The sequence below is a fragment of the Caenorhabditis elegans genome, chromosome X (genome assembly GCF_000002985.6).
Source record: "Caenorhabditis elegans chromosome X".
Taxonomy (NCBI): Eukaryota; Metazoa; Nematoda; class Chromadorea; order Rhabditida; family Rhabditidae; genus Caenorhabditis; species Caenorhabditis elegans.
Genome location: NC_003284.9, coordinates 2,938,546 through 2,956,628, shown reverse-complemented (window position 1 = coordinate 2,956,628; position 18,083 = coordinate 2,938,546). Strand labels below are relative to the sequence as shown.

Sequence of the window (18,083 nt, the reverse complement as noted above, 5' to 3'; positions counted from 1 at the left end):
TGAACAACGTATTGGAAAAAAATTTTTGCTCAGGTACACTGTACAAGCACCGAAAAAAATCTACACAATGGTAGTACACCGACTTCATAGAAACTATATACAACTATTCTCTACTCAATTTGCACTTCTTTTCTCTGGGCACTGCCCAAAGAGGTACATAGCTTAGCAAATTTAAACAAAAAAGCGACATGTAAGAGCGGATTGCAACAGTGCCTCGGGGAGAGGATGGGTGTGTGAAAAAAAATGATTTCGGAAATGAAGGGAGTTCTGAAGCCGGTGGAGTCGAAGTTGGTGGGCCTGGAGTTAGAGCCGAGCCGAAGAAAAACCCATTTGTGAGAGCAATTCCTTCTAGCTGCTCCACACTTCTTCAATTGCTCGGACTTTTTTTCAAGATGAAAGAAGCTCAATTGTGCAAAAAAGAACTTTTATTGGAAAGAGTTGAAAATGTTCGCAATCAAAACTGAACTCGTAATACAATTTTACTCAAAAAAAAAACTTCACTTGCTCACTCGGTTGTGGAGATCTTTTATTGAATTTAAACTTTAAACTATCTCCGGATTTCTGTCGAGACATGATTTTTGATTTTCAAATTTTTTTAAAACTACTTTCCTAAAATAACCAAGTGGATAGTCAAAAGCCTTGTGATTAAAATAAGAGGAAGGTTTTGGATAGTTGTAAGAAAAGAGGGAAGAGTCGACAATTGTTTATGTGAAGGCGAGCGGAAGTCAAGAAGACGTCTTTTCAAGGAGAGCTTCACGAAGAGCAGGCATAAACTTCGAGGCGCCCAAATATCTGGTCGCCAATTAATTCCATGTGACCGAATATGTATGAGAAGGTTTTTGGGTGGACCTAGTTTGAACTATGAATTATTCAAAATGGGTGAAAGTTTTAGTTTTTCGAAAGTTTTCATCTCTTTTTTCTCTTTTTCTTAGGTTGCTTTTTCTCAACAGAGAAATTAAAAAAAAATATTTTGAATGACACATGAATAAAGGTGGACTACTTCTAATGGGGAAAAATATTAAATATCATATGAAAAAATGGAATTATCTGGAATTTTTTTTTAAATTTCTTTTTCTAGTCGAAAATGGTAAGTGCGCCATTTTTGTGAAAACCCAAACCTCAAGAATGTGGAAATGGAAATATTTTAAACATTACTAGAACAAAAAACTGAATGGAAATTTGTTTTTGATCGACGACTTCCAAAAAAATGGTGCAAATTTAGTTTTTAACAAAACACGTTTTGCGTCAAAATAAATAATTTTCAATTTTTTTTTGAAAAGTTGTGGTTTTTAATAATTTTCCAACCAGCTGTCATACACCTTTTTATAAATATTAATGCTAAATAATGGAGGATAAGCTTCGAAAGTTAAAAAAAAAGAAGCGGAGACTCGAAAAATGACGAACGGAAACAAGCAGGAAAATCATGTAGTTTTGATGGATTACATGGCAAGAATTGCCGAAAAAGAAAAGCGAGAGTGCTCAGCTCGCTCGTTTTAAATAAATTTCCGAATCAAGCAGTCATTGTTTATTAATGGCAACCGGAACAACTGCATTTCTCAAAAGTTAAACGGCATACAATGAGAACGACGATTGATATTAATTTCGTAGCACAAGGGTGGTTTTTATTCACGGTGGTAAAAAAAAGCAACAAAAAAGTGCTCAACTCGGCGACGCATGAATAAAATGATTTAGTTTCTGGAATCAAAACTCTAGGCAATGCATCCAGACGGCAAAATATTGATTAAGACGGAGATTTGATTAAATTTTGGAAATCTTTTAGCATTTTTTTGTTATGTTTTTGATTAAACTTTTACTTTTTTTGCAGGTGAAATTTGGCAATTTGAATGCAAAAAAAAAAAAAATATTTGCATGAAACATATTTAAAGGTAGAGTAGCACAATAAAGTGACCAAAATTCATAGTAAAAAAATTCAAAAAATTCAATAAAAAGTTCTTTTTTTTTTCTAAAGTTTATATGGTTTTTTTCAATTTGGCACAAGGTAAAGAAATGGGATAAAAAATTTTTTGAATTTCCACGCAAACGAGTAACGGATTTTTACCGTTTTCAGACTATACTAATTAGTTTGTTAATTTTTTTTAATATCTGATGTGAAACAGATTGTCAAATTTTCAGAAATGTATTATTTAAAAATTATAACTTCATATGAAATTATCGATTTTTATACCAATTTTAGAAGTTTTATTGTATTTCTATCTGATTAGCAGGTTTCTTGACAAACTGTGTCCAACATCAAATATATTTTTTAAAAAAACAGCAAGAAACACCAGAAAAACACAAACATGTCGAAAATGACGACACTTGATTGCGCGGTATTTTAAAATTTTATTTTTATTTTTTGCAAAATTAGAACAAAATCTTTTTTTAAAAGTATAATATTTTTTTATAATTTTTTTACAGTATAACGGTCATTGCAATCCAGTTTCTATCATCATCTGAAGAACCTTGAAAAAGAGAAAAAAAACAGCTGATAGTATGTAAAAAGAATGTTTGAGGGAATTGGGAAAAAATTTTCTCCAAACAAGTGTTTTTTGGGAAAACTGAAGAATAACTGCTGATCAGATGAAATTCCATTTTTTTTTTCAATAAAAAAAGGAAGATAGAAATTGCTCTTGGTATAAAAATGGAGTGAATATGATCAGTGGTTTGTATAAACTCCAGACACTCAGTGTAAGAAAAGAGATGTGCCGCCTAATTGAGTGAAAATGGGTTGAGCGCAACAAAAGTAAGCGCGAGCCTTTGCCCACGTGGACAGCAATATAAGTTCTCAGCTTTTTTTGGGAAGAGGAGGACAAACGGGAGGAGCACAAAAATTGGAGCAGTTTTGTGCATCTCTTGCATAAAAATTGAAGAAGTGATGGGAAAGCGAGTGGGTATGTGAGGGGGGGGGGGGTGTGCGAGTGTAACTATGAAGGGAAGAAAGAAGAATGGCCGCGCAAAGAAAAACTGCGCGAATTGGAAGAGCATTGCCCTCGGGGCGCGCGCCTAGTTCACATCGTTTCGATGCGATTCACATACGCGCGAATGAAGTGGAAAACACCATCTCTTCTTCTCAATTTTCTTATTTTATCCTTCCGTGAAAGCCAGGAAAAAAACACTGCAAAATATACAAACCTTGTAAAACACGGTTTTTCCAAATTGCTGTAGTAGAAGAGCGCCAGTGGAGAAAATGTTAAAAACTACTCCTATGATGCTAAAATGACCATAGTAAAACTTTTCAAACAGAAAAAAATTTTATTAGTAATCTGAAAAAAAACTCTTACTTCTTGGTTTTAAGTTGACCGAAAAACATTTTTTTATATCGAAAGAACGCAGCGCCAGAAGGGGAATTTATTAAAACCTCTACCTTTATGGTGTCAAAATAACCATACATACCAAAGCGGCAATTGCCGTTCGGCAAATTGGCAATTTGCCGGTTTGCAGATTTGCCGGAAATTTCAATTCCGGCTATTTGCCAATTTGCCGGAAAAATTTGTTTGCCGCTCACCCCTGATACATTCCATCTTTTCAAAATATTTTCAATGAAAATTTTTATTGACACTAAAAAGTGACAGTTACTAAGTTTTTGCAACTTTTTGAGAAAACTGCCGCCATGTTGAAATTTCTGCAATGTTTGAATATTTGAAACATAAATAGTCAATACAAATTGAAGGAAAATTTTTTTGACGACTTCCAAAAAAGTGCCATACTGTTTAAAAATCATATAAAATTTATATAATTTTTCTGAATTTTTCATTATGATATTTGGTAATTATGGTGCCATAGGCATACTGTAAAGCAGTTTCCCCACTAGCACAAAAAACAACAAAAACTGTGCCTTTTTTTGAAACTTATAGAAATTAAAAAACAAAAAAAAGTGATTAACAGAGGAAAAAGAGACACTTCCTTAAAAAATTCGATTTTTGCTCACGCATAATTTTGAAATAATTTTTATCCCGATTTCTGCCATTATCTACAACGCCAATAAAACGATTTGGTGTTACCAACGAGACGTCAGAAAACAAATTCGCAACAGCTGACAAAAACATAAACCGGCGTTGTGGTACTATTAGTTAGAGTGGTTTGGAGCCTAGTTCTTATCAATTTTTCCATCTGTAAGATTGAAGAAAAACATACCATGGGAGAAGCTGGAAGCGGAAGAAAGATCAAGCATCATATGTGATGAATATGAATGAATTATTGTTGCAAGTTGTTTATTCTACCTTCCTCATCACGATGAACCCATTTGTGCGTTTTCGCTTCTGCTACATTAGCTTTCAAAAGTCAAAGTCACATGCAAAACAAGTGGAATGTAGAATTGTGCACCAAACTAGATGAAAACAAAGCAGAATTAAGTTACATCACTAAATCCATTTGGCAGCTCTTTTCCCTATTTTTTGTAAGCGTTGCCTACTGAACGTCCGACTGCATGTAAAGAATGTGCTGTAGAGCTGTAAACTGACAAGCAAAATAAGGAACAAAAAAAAATTTGATCCAAGTATAGAGAAATTTTAAAGAACAAGGGTCGGTTCGCTGAAATATAGCGCAATCGCAGTTTTTGATAAAATTGGGTAAATATAATAACTTTGTGATATGCTACGCTTGATCTAATGGGTGCTTCAAAAGTTTTAAAAAAATGGTCTAAAGTTTGCTAAAATCTCCAATTTCGGCCATTTTTCCGAGTCGGGGCGGTCTGAGGTTGATCATATTTTGATCGTTCATCTCATATTGTTTCGTTGATTAGGATAGACTTGAAGCCGATAGGTAGCCAATGTTAATTTGAAAAAAATTAATTTCAGACCGCTTCGAAATCTTGAACCGCTTAAAACAATTTTTGAACAATTTTTGAACAGTACAAATTTTGTTTATTTGAGCACATTTTCGTCCTATATGTTTAAAATATGCAATTGATCAAATTGGATAAAACTATAATTTTTTTTCAAACCCAACTTAAATTAATAATGCTCCGTGGCGCGTATACAGCCGTTTTAAAAAGTCAAGCATTTTTTAATTTGTGCAAACACAACAGGGAGTTTTTAATGGGGTTATTCAAGTAGTGTCGGAAAATTAAAAATTGTAGAAAAATTACGTCACAACCTTATTCACGTATATAAAAACATGTATTTAAATACATTTGTGACGTCACAAATGTATTTAAATACATTTTGCTACATTACTTGAATAACCCCATAAGTGTACATATTTGGATTTTTCTAAAAATAAAAAAGTATAGACAAAAAAGGTGGAGTAGCACCAGTGGGGAAAATTTTAACATTCAATTCTATGGTTCCATAATGATTAAGTATCATAGTAAATTGTTTGAATTTCTTTTTTGATTTACGGCCAATAAGTGGAAATCTGTGAGTTTTAACCACTTTTTGAGAAAACTATAGCACTGTCGCAAGTTTGAAATCCTACAATATCTGAATACTAATAGCTATAGTAAAATACAAAATTTGACGAAAACATCTGTTTTTGATCGACGACTTTAAAAAAAGTAGCAAAACCTGAAATTTCTCCAATGTTCAAAAAATCATATCAATTTTGAAAAAAAAATTTCTTTGAATGTTTTTACTTTTTACGTTAGATACTCAGCCGCCGCTTGGTAAATAGGATGCTACACAAAAACCTATAAAAATAAAGAAAAAATAACACTTATAAAAATTATGATCTACGAAACATTTGCCGTCTATGGACACTGATAAAGCAGTAGTAAAACAAAAAAAACGACGGTAGATCTTGTTTAATTGGTCGGGGTTAGCAACGTACAAGTATCACAGTAGAAAGTTTTGTAAAATTTGATAGGCTGATAAAAATATGTATAATGCACTCAGAATTCTCAAATTGCAACTATATGTGTAGTGTTCTACATCTGAAATTGTTGTATAGCGTTTAGATAAATAGACACAAAACGAGAAAAAAAGTGAGAGCTGAAAGATCTAAAAACAAAAGTGGAGATAGAAGAAAAGAAAGATTAAGAGTTGTCTTGTCAAAAGGACGGATGCAAAATGGTTGGTCCGGCGTGTATAAACGTGTGTTGTTGGTTAAACATGTCAAAATAAAGAGACGAGTCGCCGAGTCGGAAATGAGTGAAGAGTTCGGAAGGGTTTGGAAGAGAAGAAGAAGGCATCATCATTCCTCTGATGATAATACTCCGGGTGAGGAAGAAGAAAATGAGAGCCAGAGTAACAGCAAAAATAATGGAACACGAGAAAGATAGTGGTGAATGAGGAGACCGACGATTTGCTGTCGGCGCAGGTGAGAGATGGTTCAAGAGAGAAGAAATCGGGATTTGTAAAAATCAGTCTAACTCCCCTCCTTTTTCTTTTCAACACGGCTCACGTTTGATGTGTTTTGATTATTAGATTGATGTGAGCCACACCCTGCAGCAAAACAAAAGAGCAGATGTGTTTCAAAAAGGTCGCTTGCATTTTGAGAGAGCAAAAAAAATACACCTGCCGAGAGATTGTTCAGGTGGTCTTTTTAGTTTCATAATGTGGATGAGTAAAATCTTCGATTTTCAGACACCTATCTTGCGATTTTTCATTCTTTATAAAATCATCGTTATATTGAAAAAAAATGTGTGAAATATAGTTTCGAATTTCAAAACTCTGGGAATCTTCATATTTAACAAGGGAGTCATGTTTAGTGTTCAGAACGTTAAAAATGTGCTATTCTTGTGTGGTCCTGTGCACACTAGATGTTTTATCTATGGTTTTATCTAAACGGCCTGTCTGCCGGTATAGTGTGTGACTTACATTCTTCCGGTTTGCTCTGTTATTCTCCCCTTTACTGTGTAGGAGGAGATTGTGAAACTGAGCGGTTGCCCTCTTGTATTCATCATTTTTTATATTTTATTCGCTCAATAATATTGTTATCTCCAATTATGCGGCTACAATAGCTTTGAAGACGTTTTTTAGTGAATTATCGAAAACTGGGCATTTTAACCAAAAAGTTGACACTTTTGTAGCCGTCTAACTTATTGGAAATTGTAGAAAAAGAAAAATATATAGTCACATAACAAAATGTTTTAAACATTTTAAAAGTGAACTTCCGAAATCTGAGACTTTGCATTTTTAGACTCAAAATGACTCAACAATACCAAATTTCGTAACGAGACGTTTTGAAAATTTTTCAATAAAAAGTTATGACAGTACAAAGATCGGGAAAAAAGGCTCATTTTCAGCTAATATCAAAATTTTTGCCAACTTCTCGGTGTCGTAAAGGAACTTGATTTTTATTTAATCATCACTCTTTAATTATTATTCTGATCGCTTATCCTTGATTTAGATACATTTTGGGTCAGTGAGGCACAAAAATGTAGTTTCTGAAAATGTAATCTGTGACACTGAGAAGGTGGCAAAAATATTTGATTTTTGCTAAAAAAAGGAGTCTTTTTCAAAAACTTTGAACCGCCATAACTGTTTTGGGTCATTTTAAGTCTAAAAAGCAGCAAGTCTCAGATTTCGGTATTGCACCTCTAATGATCATTATGGTTTTTTATTGTATGTGTCATTTGATTTACTTTTGCAGATATCTGATTTTTCAAATTTAGTCAAGAATGGCTCACTTGAACAAATCATGTTTTAGAAACGAACAAACAAATGAAGCTCAGTAGATTTATTATTCAATTTGTGTCAACGTGGAGAAAAAAGTTTATAGATACAATATTTAAATACAATCATTGAGTAAGAAGAACTTTTCTAACTTCATTATCAGAATCCGTCCATTCCACAACTTCAAGTCCCACCTTCTCATTGGTTTTTGGCATTGGCGGAGCTCGCAGTCCAACAATTCCCGTAACAAATTTAGATTCAGTAGGGTGCGGCTCAGATGTAGCAAGAGGCTCCGTCCCAGACCCTTCTCCAATTTCATTCAAATTGTTAGCACTTGTGCTTTGATCTACGGTCGGTTGCGTTACATTAGAGACGTTGGAAGTAACTTCATTGCTAACTTCCTGGAATGCTAAAAGTGTAACTGGCTTTACATCCTTTGCAGGTACTGTTGTTATAGGTTCTGGTGTAAGCGTAGTGGACGTTTTTGGAGAGGCTGTGGTAGTCGTCGTACTTTCTATTGCTGGACTATCGGAAGAAACTGGAGTTATTTCCGTAGTTGTCGCTTTTTCAGTAGTGGTTGATGTTTCTGGAGCTTCAGTAGTCTCACTTGATGTCGCAAAAAATTCAGAAGATGTGATCTCGTCTTTTTCTAATACTGAAGTCTCTGATGATGTGTTTTCAGTTGCACTTGTTGTGGATGGAATCGTGGATACATTCTCGATTGACGCTTCTTCTTTTTCTTCTTCTGTCCGCCCTGGTAGCAACTCCCCATTCCCCAAAGTTCCACGTTCTTCGGCACTTGTTAGTTCTTCCGATCCAGGAATAATTGTAGCAATTGGTAAAGTTGCACTTCCAAGACGTTCCAAAAATGTTGGATGTTTTCTATCTTCACCACTCTCAATTGACCCCACTGTTTCTGGCGTCACAAAAACTGTGGATCGTTCGAGGATTACAGGAGAAATAGTCGGCTTCGGTTGCATTGTTGCCAGATACTTTGGCCGAGCATAACTTCCTCCTTCACTGTAACTTGGCGGCGCTGTTGCATATCCGTTATTGCCTCCAGTGTTCTCAGAGATCCATGACGGTCGATTGTACAATGTCTGGTATTGGTTTTGGTTTGAATTCTGCCACGTCTGCTGATGTTGGTACCCGTAAAAGTATGGAGAATAGTAGTTTTGATTGTTCTGCAACAGTGAAGTAATCAAAAACCGTGAAGTGGGTTTTCAAAAAAACCTGATATTGAGACGACCACTGTTGCTGCGGCTGTGTCTCGTAATACTGCGCATTTCCGTAGTATGGTGACCCTGCCCAGCCATACTGTCGGCGGAACCTGAAATTTTATCAAATACAATCTGACAGGACCAACGTGAAATCTTTGGTTGTTTTTTTCTAATAGCTGATAAGATAAAGATAATATTATAGTATACAGTCATTTTTAACAAAGTGGCTGAAAACTTGTTGAAATTCAGACATAGAAAATTTTAGTTTTTTTTTTTCAAATACATAATATAAATTAGAAGACTATATCATATAAAAAAGTGACAGTATTGCAAGTGGGAAATTTGCCAAAAACCACTCCTACAATATTTGAAATGTTCTTATTGGCAGTCAGAAAGTGGCAATTATTGAGTTTTTGCCACTTTGTGAGAAGACTATAAAACTCTCGCATGTTCAAATCCCTACAATGTTTGAATATTACCATTTGCACGGGTTTCTGGTTCGACCCCTCGGTGTATTTTGTGCAAACACCGTCATGTGCAAATGCTTACACTTTTTCAACGCGCCGCGTGAAAATTCCTCTTGCGAATTCAATAAAAATTTCCCGCCATTTCGGTGTGCAATGGAGAGCGGGGTCGAGCCAGAACCTCGTGATTTGAAACAAAACTAAAAAAAACACCACTTCAAAAAATGTGACAAAAGCTGAGATTTTTCCAATTTTCAAAAAATCATATTAAGGTTTTTCAATAATTTCCCCACTGGCGCTACTTCATTTTTAAGATCAGAAAACTCACCGATTTGGAATATATTTAGATTCAGTAGAAATTGGAAAAATCGTAAAACATACAGTGAGAATTGCAACAAAGTTGGACATTTTTGTGAACTATTATGTACCTACAGGAGAGTCTAAACAAAATGGTGTCCAATTGAAAGACGGCAATTTCGGAGGGAGAAAATACGAAAAATACAACGCTCGTGTCAAGGTTATGTTACAGATTAAGTGTCGCCAAGTCATCCGCTTACCATCTCGGATTTATATCATTCATCCCCTTGTCCTTCATTCCGGTATGACTCATTCTCGCTCCACAAGACACATACACACACATTTGGTGAACTGACCAACTCGAAGAAGGATGAAAGTGACCACCCGTCGCCCACGCATTGATTGGATGAAAACATCGGCAGTGATATGATATGACAAAAAGATGATGTAGTGTTCGACGACTACGACTGATAACGCCTTTCTAACAATTTGATATAAAAATGTGATCGAGTTACCTAAAATTCAAATCTCACTTTCATTTGTTTCTAAAAAAATGACTTCTCTCCTAAAATCTCTTAGTATTCTTGCCCTCGTCGCATTTGCCAATGCCGGAATTCTGAACAGGTATATTTCCACTTTTCACAATTAAAGACTTTATCATCTTAAGGGTGAAACGTGGATCATATGGTGCTCCAAGCAACTATTCCCCACCAGAAAGTCAATATGGGCACAATGGAGGTGGTGGCTACGGAAGGCCAAGTGGTTATGGACAACCTGGAGGTGGGTATGGTAGACCTCAACAATATGGGCAAGGTGGATACCAGCAAGGAGGAAACTATCCAAACAGCGGGTTCCAACAGGGAGGATTTCAAGGCCAGTCTGGCGGATTCCAAGGGCAAAATGGAGGATTCCAAGGTCAAGGTCAATTCCAGGGAGACCAATCCGGGTTCGGACAACAAGGAGGATCACAGACCGGGTTCCAAGCATCACCTCCAGTTCCAGCTATGCCGCAACCTGGAGCAGGTAGTTCAAATGTCGGACCAGACTACTCACCTGTAGGGCAAACTGCGCCAGTTGCTTCTCCAGGAGCCGGTGGATTGTTTGGTGGTGGATCAGCTAGTACTGGCTTCGATGATCCAGCTTTTGCAGCTGATGCTAAGCCTGAAAAATCAACGACCGATACTATCACAGAGACGTCGGTTACTGGATCAAGAAAATGAAGATTTAAGTGTTTCTCACTGTGATATATGGACTTTGTACATACTTTTTAGAAATAAAATATATTTCTGTGTATTAAAGATTCTTGTCTTGATTTTGTAACAAATACAAATATCATTTAGATTAATTAATAGTCTATACTTATAGTGCCAAAAAGATCAAATATTATAGTGAAATTAATCAAAATGTTGTTCACAATATTGCTGATTTCTTTTTCAGATCCCCTAAAATTTTCAACAGAAGTTTGACTGGAGATATAGCGGTGGACATCTCACGGGTCTACTTTTAGATGATTTTTTTTTAAACCTCTGTAGCTTTGGAACAAAAAAAACTTTTCATAGGAACAGTTCTAATGATAAAATACTTTGAATAAACATATTTTTAAAATAACTACATATTTTAAAACACTTCATTTATTTGCATCATGGCATATTTTCAACTACTAAGAAATAGGGGCTAAGACTTCAATCAACTTGTGCAAAGAATGGCGAGAAAAAAAATTGTGAGAACCTATGGAAGCTTAGTAAAAAGAGACAATTTAGACGAGCAAAGATTTAATATAGACCATGAGAACATTTACAATACCGAGTAAGTGTAACACACAAAAAAAAGTATTATGACAGACAGAAAAAAGTAGTCGCTATGGAGACATCAAAACTTTTCAGAACATGTGTGAGTCGGCGCTTTCTTCTTCAACAGATTCCAAAATTGCAGAACTTTCAACGGTCGAACGATGACGAGCGAGAACACGGAGAAGTGGACGCAGAGCCATCCACCTGAAATTTTTAAATTGAAATTTATCGCAGAATGTGTCCAGGAGCGTTCATTGTCATTAGAGCGCGCTTACTAACAACTAACAAATTCTCGAATACGCGGGAATCAGCTTCCACAGGAAATCAGTTTTTGAAAACATATTTTTTGGGTTCTACGGAAATTATTGTCAAATTTTTAATTTACATTATTGCTGACTATGAGGAACATTAAGCGAATGGCAAACATGTAAAATTGGGCTCTTACGGCCGAGAACGAAAGTTTTTTTTTTAAACAGTCATCACAGAAATTATAAACAATTCATATCCGGCGGTGATTAACTTCATGATTTTTGAAATTACACAGTTATAAAGATCTACGTGATTTTTTCAAATTTTAAATGTTGAGAACTAATCAAATCAATAAGTAATCAAGGGATTTCATGAATATGCATCTTCTCTACAAAATGATCAACCAAATACCGGCCTAAAATCGAAAAACTGACTGTTATGATACAGTTTCCAAAATTTCCTAAATTTACACACTTTCGATTTGTATATCGAAAATGTTTAACAAATCATAACAATAATATAAATCGGAAAAAAAATCTTCTAAAGGAGCCAAAAACTAGCCAAAGAAACTGATTTTTGATAGAAACAAATTACCGCGCGAGTTTGTAAGATGTCAGAAAGTGCGCTCTAACGCTAGAGGAAATCGTGCTCCACGAGTATTGCATATAGCCCTTAAACTTATGGTTTAGATATTTAACAAGAATACAGACATGCTGTATTCCATTATGTTATTTTTAGTCTAGAGATTGAATAGTTTTTTCTACAAACTACTTGTCCACTAACCATTGCTCTGATGGAAGACGATGCTCAAAATCGGTCTCCTTCTTGAGATCTTGCACCGGCGTGAACACCACCTTTCGTCCTTTGAGTCCAAGAAGCGTCGCAGTATGGGCTGACTTGGCGATCACCTTGTTATCGGCCGTCAAATTTTCCTTGAGCTGAATGAGCAAAAACTCCAAAGCACGAGCGGCCAGCTTGGTTCCCATATTTCTGTCGAACGGCGTTGGAGATCCACCCTGTTGAACATGTCCGAGAACATTGACTCTTGTGGTGAAGTTCTTCTTTCCTTCAGAATCAAAAAGATTCTGCACAAAATCTGTGGTGAGGTTCTTGTCGGCCCACTCATTTCTGACAACCAAGTAGCGTTTCGCTCCAACTTCCATCTTTGAGAGAATCACATCAACATCATCGGAGAGGTCTTGAACGGTGAATGGCTCTTCAAAAATGTACGCATTATCCGCACCGGAGCTCAACGCAGAAAGAGTGGCAAGGTAACCACAGTATCCTCCCATTGTTTCGACAATGAAAACTCTTCTCTTGGTACCAGTGGCAGATTGCTTGATTTTGTCGATCATCTGGCAAATCTCATTGATCGCGGTATCGGATCCGAGAGACACCATAGTTCCTAAAATTAGAAATGTATTGTTTAAAAACCTTATATAATGAAAAACAAACCTGGAACATTGTTCGAGATGGTGCATGGGATGACACACATTGGAATGCAAAACTCGGGATACTTTTCGCGATTTTCAGCAAGAATTATTGTGCTGTGATACGCTTCAAATCCTCCAACAAGCAATAACGCTTGAATATTGTGCTTCTTCAGTTGAGCAGCAAGTTGAGGCATAGTTTTCTCAGTTGGAAGACTTTTCTGTGTGCCAAGGAACGATCCTCCGTTCATTGCCCAGTTAGTAACATCGGACCACTTGAACTGTTTGAATGACCCATTGGCAAGTCCCTCAAAACTGTCTTCAATACCGTACACGGTACACTGATGGTAGAGAGCCATTCGAACATAAGAGCGGACGGCTGCATTCATTCCACCGGCTGGAGCGCCAACGTTGATTACAGCAACATTGAATTTGTGTCCTTCCGAAAGATTGTCCTTTTCGACGGTTCTCATCTTAGTCAGCAACTTGTACGTTTCAAGATTTCTCTGGAAACTGCGTCCACGAAGCATCACAGCCGTGGTCCAGTCCTTATCCGCCATTGCCTTCTGTACCATTTGAGTTCGTTCGACACACTTGAGAAGTGGCACACGGACCATAACATTTCCGTCAATTGAGATAACACAAGGTTCTGATTCCTGAAATAAAAAAAAATTATACTTCTTTTCTTTCAAGCAGGAATAACGGTTTGAACGGTGAAAGTGTAGACCCAAAATGTGCTCAAATAAACGAAAAAATTTGTAAATTTCGTTATGAAGCTTTGCAAAAAATGTTCAAACTTTTTTCTTTGACTGTACAAAATGTTAGAAAAAATAGTCTAAAATCTCTAATTCTGAGCTTTTTTCGGTGTCGAAGCTGCCTGAAATTGATTTTTTGAGCGCATTATTATCTTTTATTGCATTTACTAATTTTTGACATTTTTTGGTCACCTACCGGTTTTAAATATACCTTGACTAGGGCTTCCATGTGGCGCCGGTAAGGCGTCAGCGCCGGCTTCACGCCGCAAATCGCGCCACAGGTATAGTACGGCGCGGAACCCCCAAAGTGTCGACCGCTGCCATCTTTGCGAACTACGTTGCGCACACGTCAAATTTCTCTTTTCACGCCAAGCTGCGAAACAGCGGCAGACGGTGAAGGAGGTCCGGCGGGAGGCCCGTGGAGGCGCCAACGCCGCGCCTCTCTCACAAGGAAGCCCTAACCTTAACTATCAAAATAATATGAGATGAAGGAACAAAATTTACGACAAAGTTCGATAATCCAAAAAAGCCAACTTCGGGCCGCTGCGGCACTGAAAAAAACTACAATTAAGATTTTTGTTAATTTGAAAACATATTGGTTCATACGTTCAAACCATTAATGAAAAATTCACAGAAAATCCCAGAAACCTCAGTCATCTCCATGAGAGCAAAAACTGCTTCTGCTCCCATTCTACATCCAAGAAGTCGATCAAAAGCAGATGGAGCACCTCCGCGTTGAACATGTCCAAGAATTGTAACGCGTGTATCGTATTTCAGCTTCTCCTTGACAGCAGTCTTCACATCCTCGGCGGTGATAGCCTTTCCATCACGATCAATAGCTCCCTCGGCGACAATAATGATGTTAAGACGTTGACCCTCTGATCTCATTTGAGAAAGTTTGTCGCACAAGACGTCACGCCAATTTTCCGGTGCCGGCCATTCAGGAATGAAGCAGAAGTCGGCTTCGGAAGCTAGAGCAGCAACTAGAGCCAGATATCCACAATGGCGACCCATGACCTAGAGTAAAATAAGTATATGAATTATTTTCTTGATAAATTGAGATCACCTCAATAACAAAAGCCCTTTGATGACTTTGTGCAGTTGCGACTACAGCATCAATAGAACTGATAATTCTTTGAAGTGCCGAGTCGGTTCCAATCGTCATGTCGGTTCCACAAAAATCGTTGTCGATGGATCCGACAAGTCCGACAATTTGAATGTAAGGAATCTTTTTCGCAGCCGCCGCAGTGACTCGTTGATTTTTCACAAGTTCTTGCACAAGATCGGTCCACTCCAAACGGAAAGTGTTGGCTCCAGTGAGAGATCCATCTCCACCAATGCATACAAGACGACCAATTCCACGATTAATCAGGTTGGTGGCTGCCTGGAAATTTAATTTTAACTTTCAAAACTTTCAAAAATTTGTTTTATTGGGCTAATTATTTTCTCACCTTGAGACGCCCTTCACGAGTTCTGAATTCGGAAGATCTTGCGGAACCAATGATAGTTCCTCCTTGCTGAATAATATCGGAAACGGTGTTCCACGTGGCTTCCTTGATGAAATCTCCACCTTCAATCATTCCTTCGTATCCTTCGTAGATCAAATACACTTTACATCCACAGTATATAGCCATTCTTGTGATACTTCGAACAGCGCTGTTCATACCTGGAAAATAAAGTTTCAAACGTATTCTTACAAGGAAAAGTTTGAATTTTATTAAAAGTGAAATGAATTTTATATGGAGACTCCACACAAAATTTTCATGGCAGGTCAAAATTTCAAATTTTGCCCTAATTCATTCGTACCTTGAGAGTCTCCTCCGGACGTGTAAATCGCGAGAGTACGTCCCTTGAAAATATCCGACGCAATCTCAGTTCCTTCTCTTCCAGCAGTTGGGACGATTGAGTCGAAGCGGCGCAAAGCTCGCTGACGGATAAAGTCGAGCTCTTCTGGCGTGATTGTTGATGCGTCCGCGTCCATTTCGAATTATGCAAAATTCTGTAATTTATGACAATAGTATTTAACACGAAGGATGAGAAAAATGGGATGAGAAGAATGAAAAAATTTTGAGAAGAAAAGGATAAATCTGAGAACTGCAAGAGAAAAATGTTGACAAGCAAAAACTGATTAATCGATGCGGACAATGAATGCGCGTAATACAGTGTGGCAGGGACCATTGTGGTTAGAAAGTGCGCGACGCAGATACAACAAGGAAAACACAGAAACAAACAACTGCGCGCGGTCATATTACCCTGTGGAAGGTCAACTTTTAATTATTATTTTTATAGGAGGAGCATTGAGTGGTTCTGGACATTTTAAATTCAATGAATTTTGTAATGAAACTTCCAAATTTTTTTCAAAATTTTTTATGTCGGTTTGAAATTTTAAAAATTTAAAAATTCAAAAAAAAACCTATTTCAGCTAAAATCTCTAATTTTGTCCATTTTTTCGTGTTGCATCGGTCCGAAGAAATTAACTTTTTTTCAAATTATTATATTTAATGGCATAGCTTGACTTCATTTCGTTAATTAGGATACATCGTATTTTTTCTAATGTAGTATACATTGCACTCCATTACTCAACTTTGACAGCTTAAATCTCAGTTGGCGTTTGTTTTATTGAAAACTGATCAACTGAAAAAACACTTATTTTTATTTTTTTCTATATATTTGCAGTTGACAGTTTATTGATATTTTTTAAACGAACATAGATATATCCTTTTGGAGTAAAGTAATTGGATGATATACTATTAGAGGAAATACGTAATTTACAGCTGATAGGTAACCTAAAATAAAAAAAAATAGGTCACCTATCGGCTTTAACTGTACTATAATCAAAAAAAAAACAAGAGATGAACGACCAAATATGCAACAGAGGATTGAAAAATCAAAAAAAAAGTATTGCCAAAATTGAAGATTTTAACTAAAATTAGGCCATGTTTTTTCGAAATTTTGAACCGCCATAAAAGTTTATTGAATTAGTTTAATCCATTTGAGTAGATATTAAGTTTAAACGTTCAAAATAATACCGAAACTTCAACAAACAAACGTTTTATTTAGTTCCTTTGGTATAAGAAAACAATGAATGATGCCAAGTGAGAAGTGATAGTGATTGAAATGGAGAGAGAAAAGATGCAGAGTAAATAATGAGTGTGACGAACGCATGGGAAAAAAGAAAAGTAGAAAAAAGCCAAAAATAAAAGGTTTCGACTTTGAAATATGCTATGGCAAGTACACATGATGCAATACACGAAAGAAGCCCCTAGAGGGGGGATGCACTTTTGATCTTGACGCAGGGGACCCAGACAACTGAATGTATTTATACAACAGAAACAAAACATGAAAACCAAAATTGTGAATTACATTTTCCTATCAAATCGACTGGATTGAATGAATGATTGGTGTGTTTTCTTCTTCTTCACTTTTTCAGCCTTCAGCAAGGGAAAAAAACTAAGCAGCCAGAAGCAAAGTGCGAGAGAATATGCGTAACACGGAGAAAGAGATCGAGAGAAGACAACGCAAAAAAAACGAAAGCGCGGCCCTTCTGCCTTGCCCCTCGTTTCTCCAACTGCTCAATGTTTTCGACGTGCCAAAACGCATTTTGGATTGAGAAGGAAGAAAACGTAAGGGCCGGGGAGAGAGCACAAAGATTTGATTTCTTATCCGTCATGTCATTTGTGTCTAGTTATCAAAAATAAATCAATTTAAAACATGAATAGAGCTAGTGGAAAAATTTAAAAAAAAAACACGCCTACGGTACCACAATGGACAAATATCATAAAAGAAAGTTTCAAAAAAATTTTCTAATTTTTTTTCCAATTTTCAAAAAATCAAAAAATCAATTGAAACTTTAAAAAATTACCATAACATTTGGTCACTGTAGCGTGTGTTAAAGAAATTTCCTCACTGACTCTACTCCTTAAAATTTGAAAAAAGAGACTACGCAGGGAACTAATACAATGTTGATTGTTAATGCGAGTAAACAGTAAGTTGAAAAAGTAAACACTGCCCTCAGGTTTTTGGGATTCATAACCAACAGTGCGAAACGGCCAAGTGGCAAGTTGTTGTTCAAAACTTTTCAATTGATATTGGAAAACACTCACAAAAACATTTACAAACTTTGTTTTTGGATGTTTGTTCAGAATTCCCGGCCCAAAAATATAGCCTTAAAAACGCTAATGCTAACTTAATATGGACAAAAATGGTCACATAAAATTTGCAAAAAGATTAATTTTTTTTTTGGCCAGGTACACAAGTACTGTTCTTGATACATAGACAAAATATCGCAAAATAAGCTCACATAAAAAATAATTATGATAACGTTT

At 36.3% G+C, this 18,083-nt stretch overlaps 3 protein-coding genes and 5 non-coding genes across 10 annotated transcripts; 3 read left to right on the top strand and 5 right to left on the bottom strand.

Moving 5' to 3' along the window:
• Window positions 1-2,882: 2,882 nt before the first annotated feature.
• Y41G9A.14 lies at window positions 2,883-3,091 on the bottom strand. The gene has a single exon (NR_070599.1). It is a non-coding gene; the product is annotated as an Unclassified non-coding RNA Y41G9A.14 (non-coding RNA).
• Window positions 2,898-3,091, top strand: Y41G9A.13. The gene has a single exon (NR_070600.1). It is a non-coding gene; the product is annotated as an Unclassified non-coding RNA Y41G9A.13 (non-coding RNA).
• A 3,089-nt stretch (window positions 3,092-6,180) lies between these two features.
• Window positions 6,181-6,347, bottom strand: Y41G9A.15. The gene has a single exon (NR_070598.1). It is a non-coding gene; the product is annotated as an Unclassified non-coding RNA Y41G9A.15 (non-coding RNA).
• A 1,255-nt stretch (window positions 6,348-7,602) lies between these two features.
• Y41G9A.5 (Prion-like-(Q/N-rich)-domain-bearing protein) lies at window positions 7,603-9,962 on the bottom strand. 2 transcript variants are annotated; one of them, NM_076106.8, is made up of 3 exons: window positions 9,795-9,962; window positions 8,787-8,883; window positions 7,603-8,737 (listed from the first exon to the last, which is right to left on the bottom strand). In NM_076106.8, the coding sequence occupies exons 1-3, from the start codon at window positions 9,845-9,847 to the stop codon at window positions 7,679-7,681; spliced, it is 1,209 nt and encodes a 402-aa protein (NP_508507.1). In that variant the 5' UTR covers window positions 9,848-9,962; the 3' UTR covers window positions 7,603-7,678. The 2 variants fall into 2 exon arrangements, with proteins under 2 accessions (NP_508507.1, NP_001123189.1); NM_001129717.5 differs by having other exon boundaries at window positions 9,566-9,801.
• Window positions 9,963-10,070: 108 nt separating this feature from the next.
• Y41G9A.10 (Prion-like-(Q/N-rich)-domain-bearing protein) lies at window positions 10,071-10,826 on the top strand. The gene is made up of 2 exons (NM_001083306.4): window positions 10,071-10,158; window positions 10,202-10,826. Exons 1-2 carry the CDS (start codon window positions 10,088-10,090, stop codon window positions 10,752-10,754), a joined length of 624 nt encoding a protein of 207 aa, NP_001076775.1. The 5' UTR covers window positions 10,071-10,087; the 3' UTR covers window positions 10,755-10,826.
• A 324-nt stretch (window positions 10,827-11,150) lies between these two features.
• On the bottom strand, window positions 11,151-15,757 carry pfk-1.1 (ATP-dependent 6-phosphofructokinase 1). Of its 2 annotated transcripts, NM_171643.7 has the most exons (7): window positions 15,565-15,757; window positions 15,210-15,424; window positions 14,825-15,142; window positions 14,407-14,775; window positions 13,029-13,659; window positions 12,357-12,978; window positions 11,151-11,528 (listed from the first exon to the last, which is right to left on the bottom strand). In NM_171643.7, exons 1-7 carry the CDS (start codon window positions 15,737-15,739, stop codon window positions 11,414-11,416), a joined length of 2,445 nt encoding a protein of 814 aa, NP_741738.1. In that variant the 5' UTR covers window positions 15,740-15,757; the 3' UTR covers window positions 11,151-11,413. The 2 variants fall into 2 exon arrangements, 1 of the variants encoding a protein (NP_741738.1); NR_132541.1 differs by having other exon boundaries at window positions 11,414-12,978; window positions 15,565-15,739.
• A 1,461-nt stretch (window positions 15,758-17,218) lies between these two features.
• Window positions 17,219-17,365, bottom strand: Y71H10A.3. The gene has a single exon (NR_070596.1). It is a non-coding gene; the product is annotated as an Unclassified non-coding RNA Y71H10A.3 (non-coding RNA).
• On the top strand, window positions 17,219-17,365 carry Y71H10A.4. The gene has a single exon (NR_070597.1). It is a non-coding gene; the product is annotated as an Unclassified non-coding RNA Y71H10A.4 (non-coding RNA).
• Window positions 17,366-18,083: the final 718 nt, after the last annotated feature.

What these genes read in the sequence shown, in the direction of transcription:
- Y41G9A.5 (NM_001129717.5), bottom strand. Translation starts at nt 9,645, where the DNA reads ATGTCCAACTTTGTTGCAATTCTCACTGTATGTTTTACGATTTTTCCA. An exon ending in TCTAAATATATTCCAAATCG is followed by an intron (nt 8,884 to 9,565) that starts GTGAGTTTTCTG and finishes ATAAAATTTCAG; the next exon opens with GTTCCGCCGACAGTATGGCT. An exon ending in AGTGGTCGTCTCAATATCAG is followed by an intron (nt 8,738 to 8,786) that starts GTTTTTTTGAAA and finishes TCACTGTTGCAG; the next exon opens with AACAATCAAAACTACTATTC.
- Y41G9A.10 (NM_001083306.4), top strand. Translation starts at nt 10,088, where the DNA reads ATGACTTCTCTCCTAAAATCTCTTAGTATTCTTGCCCTCGTCGCATTT. An exon ending in AATGCCGGAATTCTGAACAG is followed by an intron (nt 10,159 to 10,201) that starts GTATATTTCCAC and finishes TATCATCTTAAG; the next exon opens with GGTGAAACGTGGATCATATG.
- pfk-1.1 (NM_171643.7), bottom strand. Translation starts at nt 15,739, where the DNA reads ATGGACGCGGACGCATCAACAATCACGCCAGAAGAGCTCGACTTTATC. An exon ending in GTCCGGAGGAGACTCTCAAG is followed by an intron (nt 15,425 to 15,564) that starts GTACGAATGAAT and finishes TTTATTTTCCAG; the next exon opens with GTATGAACAGCGCTGTTCGA. An exon ending in CGTCTTCCATCAGAGCAATG is followed by an intron (nt 11,529 to 12,356) that starts GTTAGTGGACAA and finishes TAAAAATTTCAG; the next exon opens with GTGGATGGCTCTGCGTCCAC.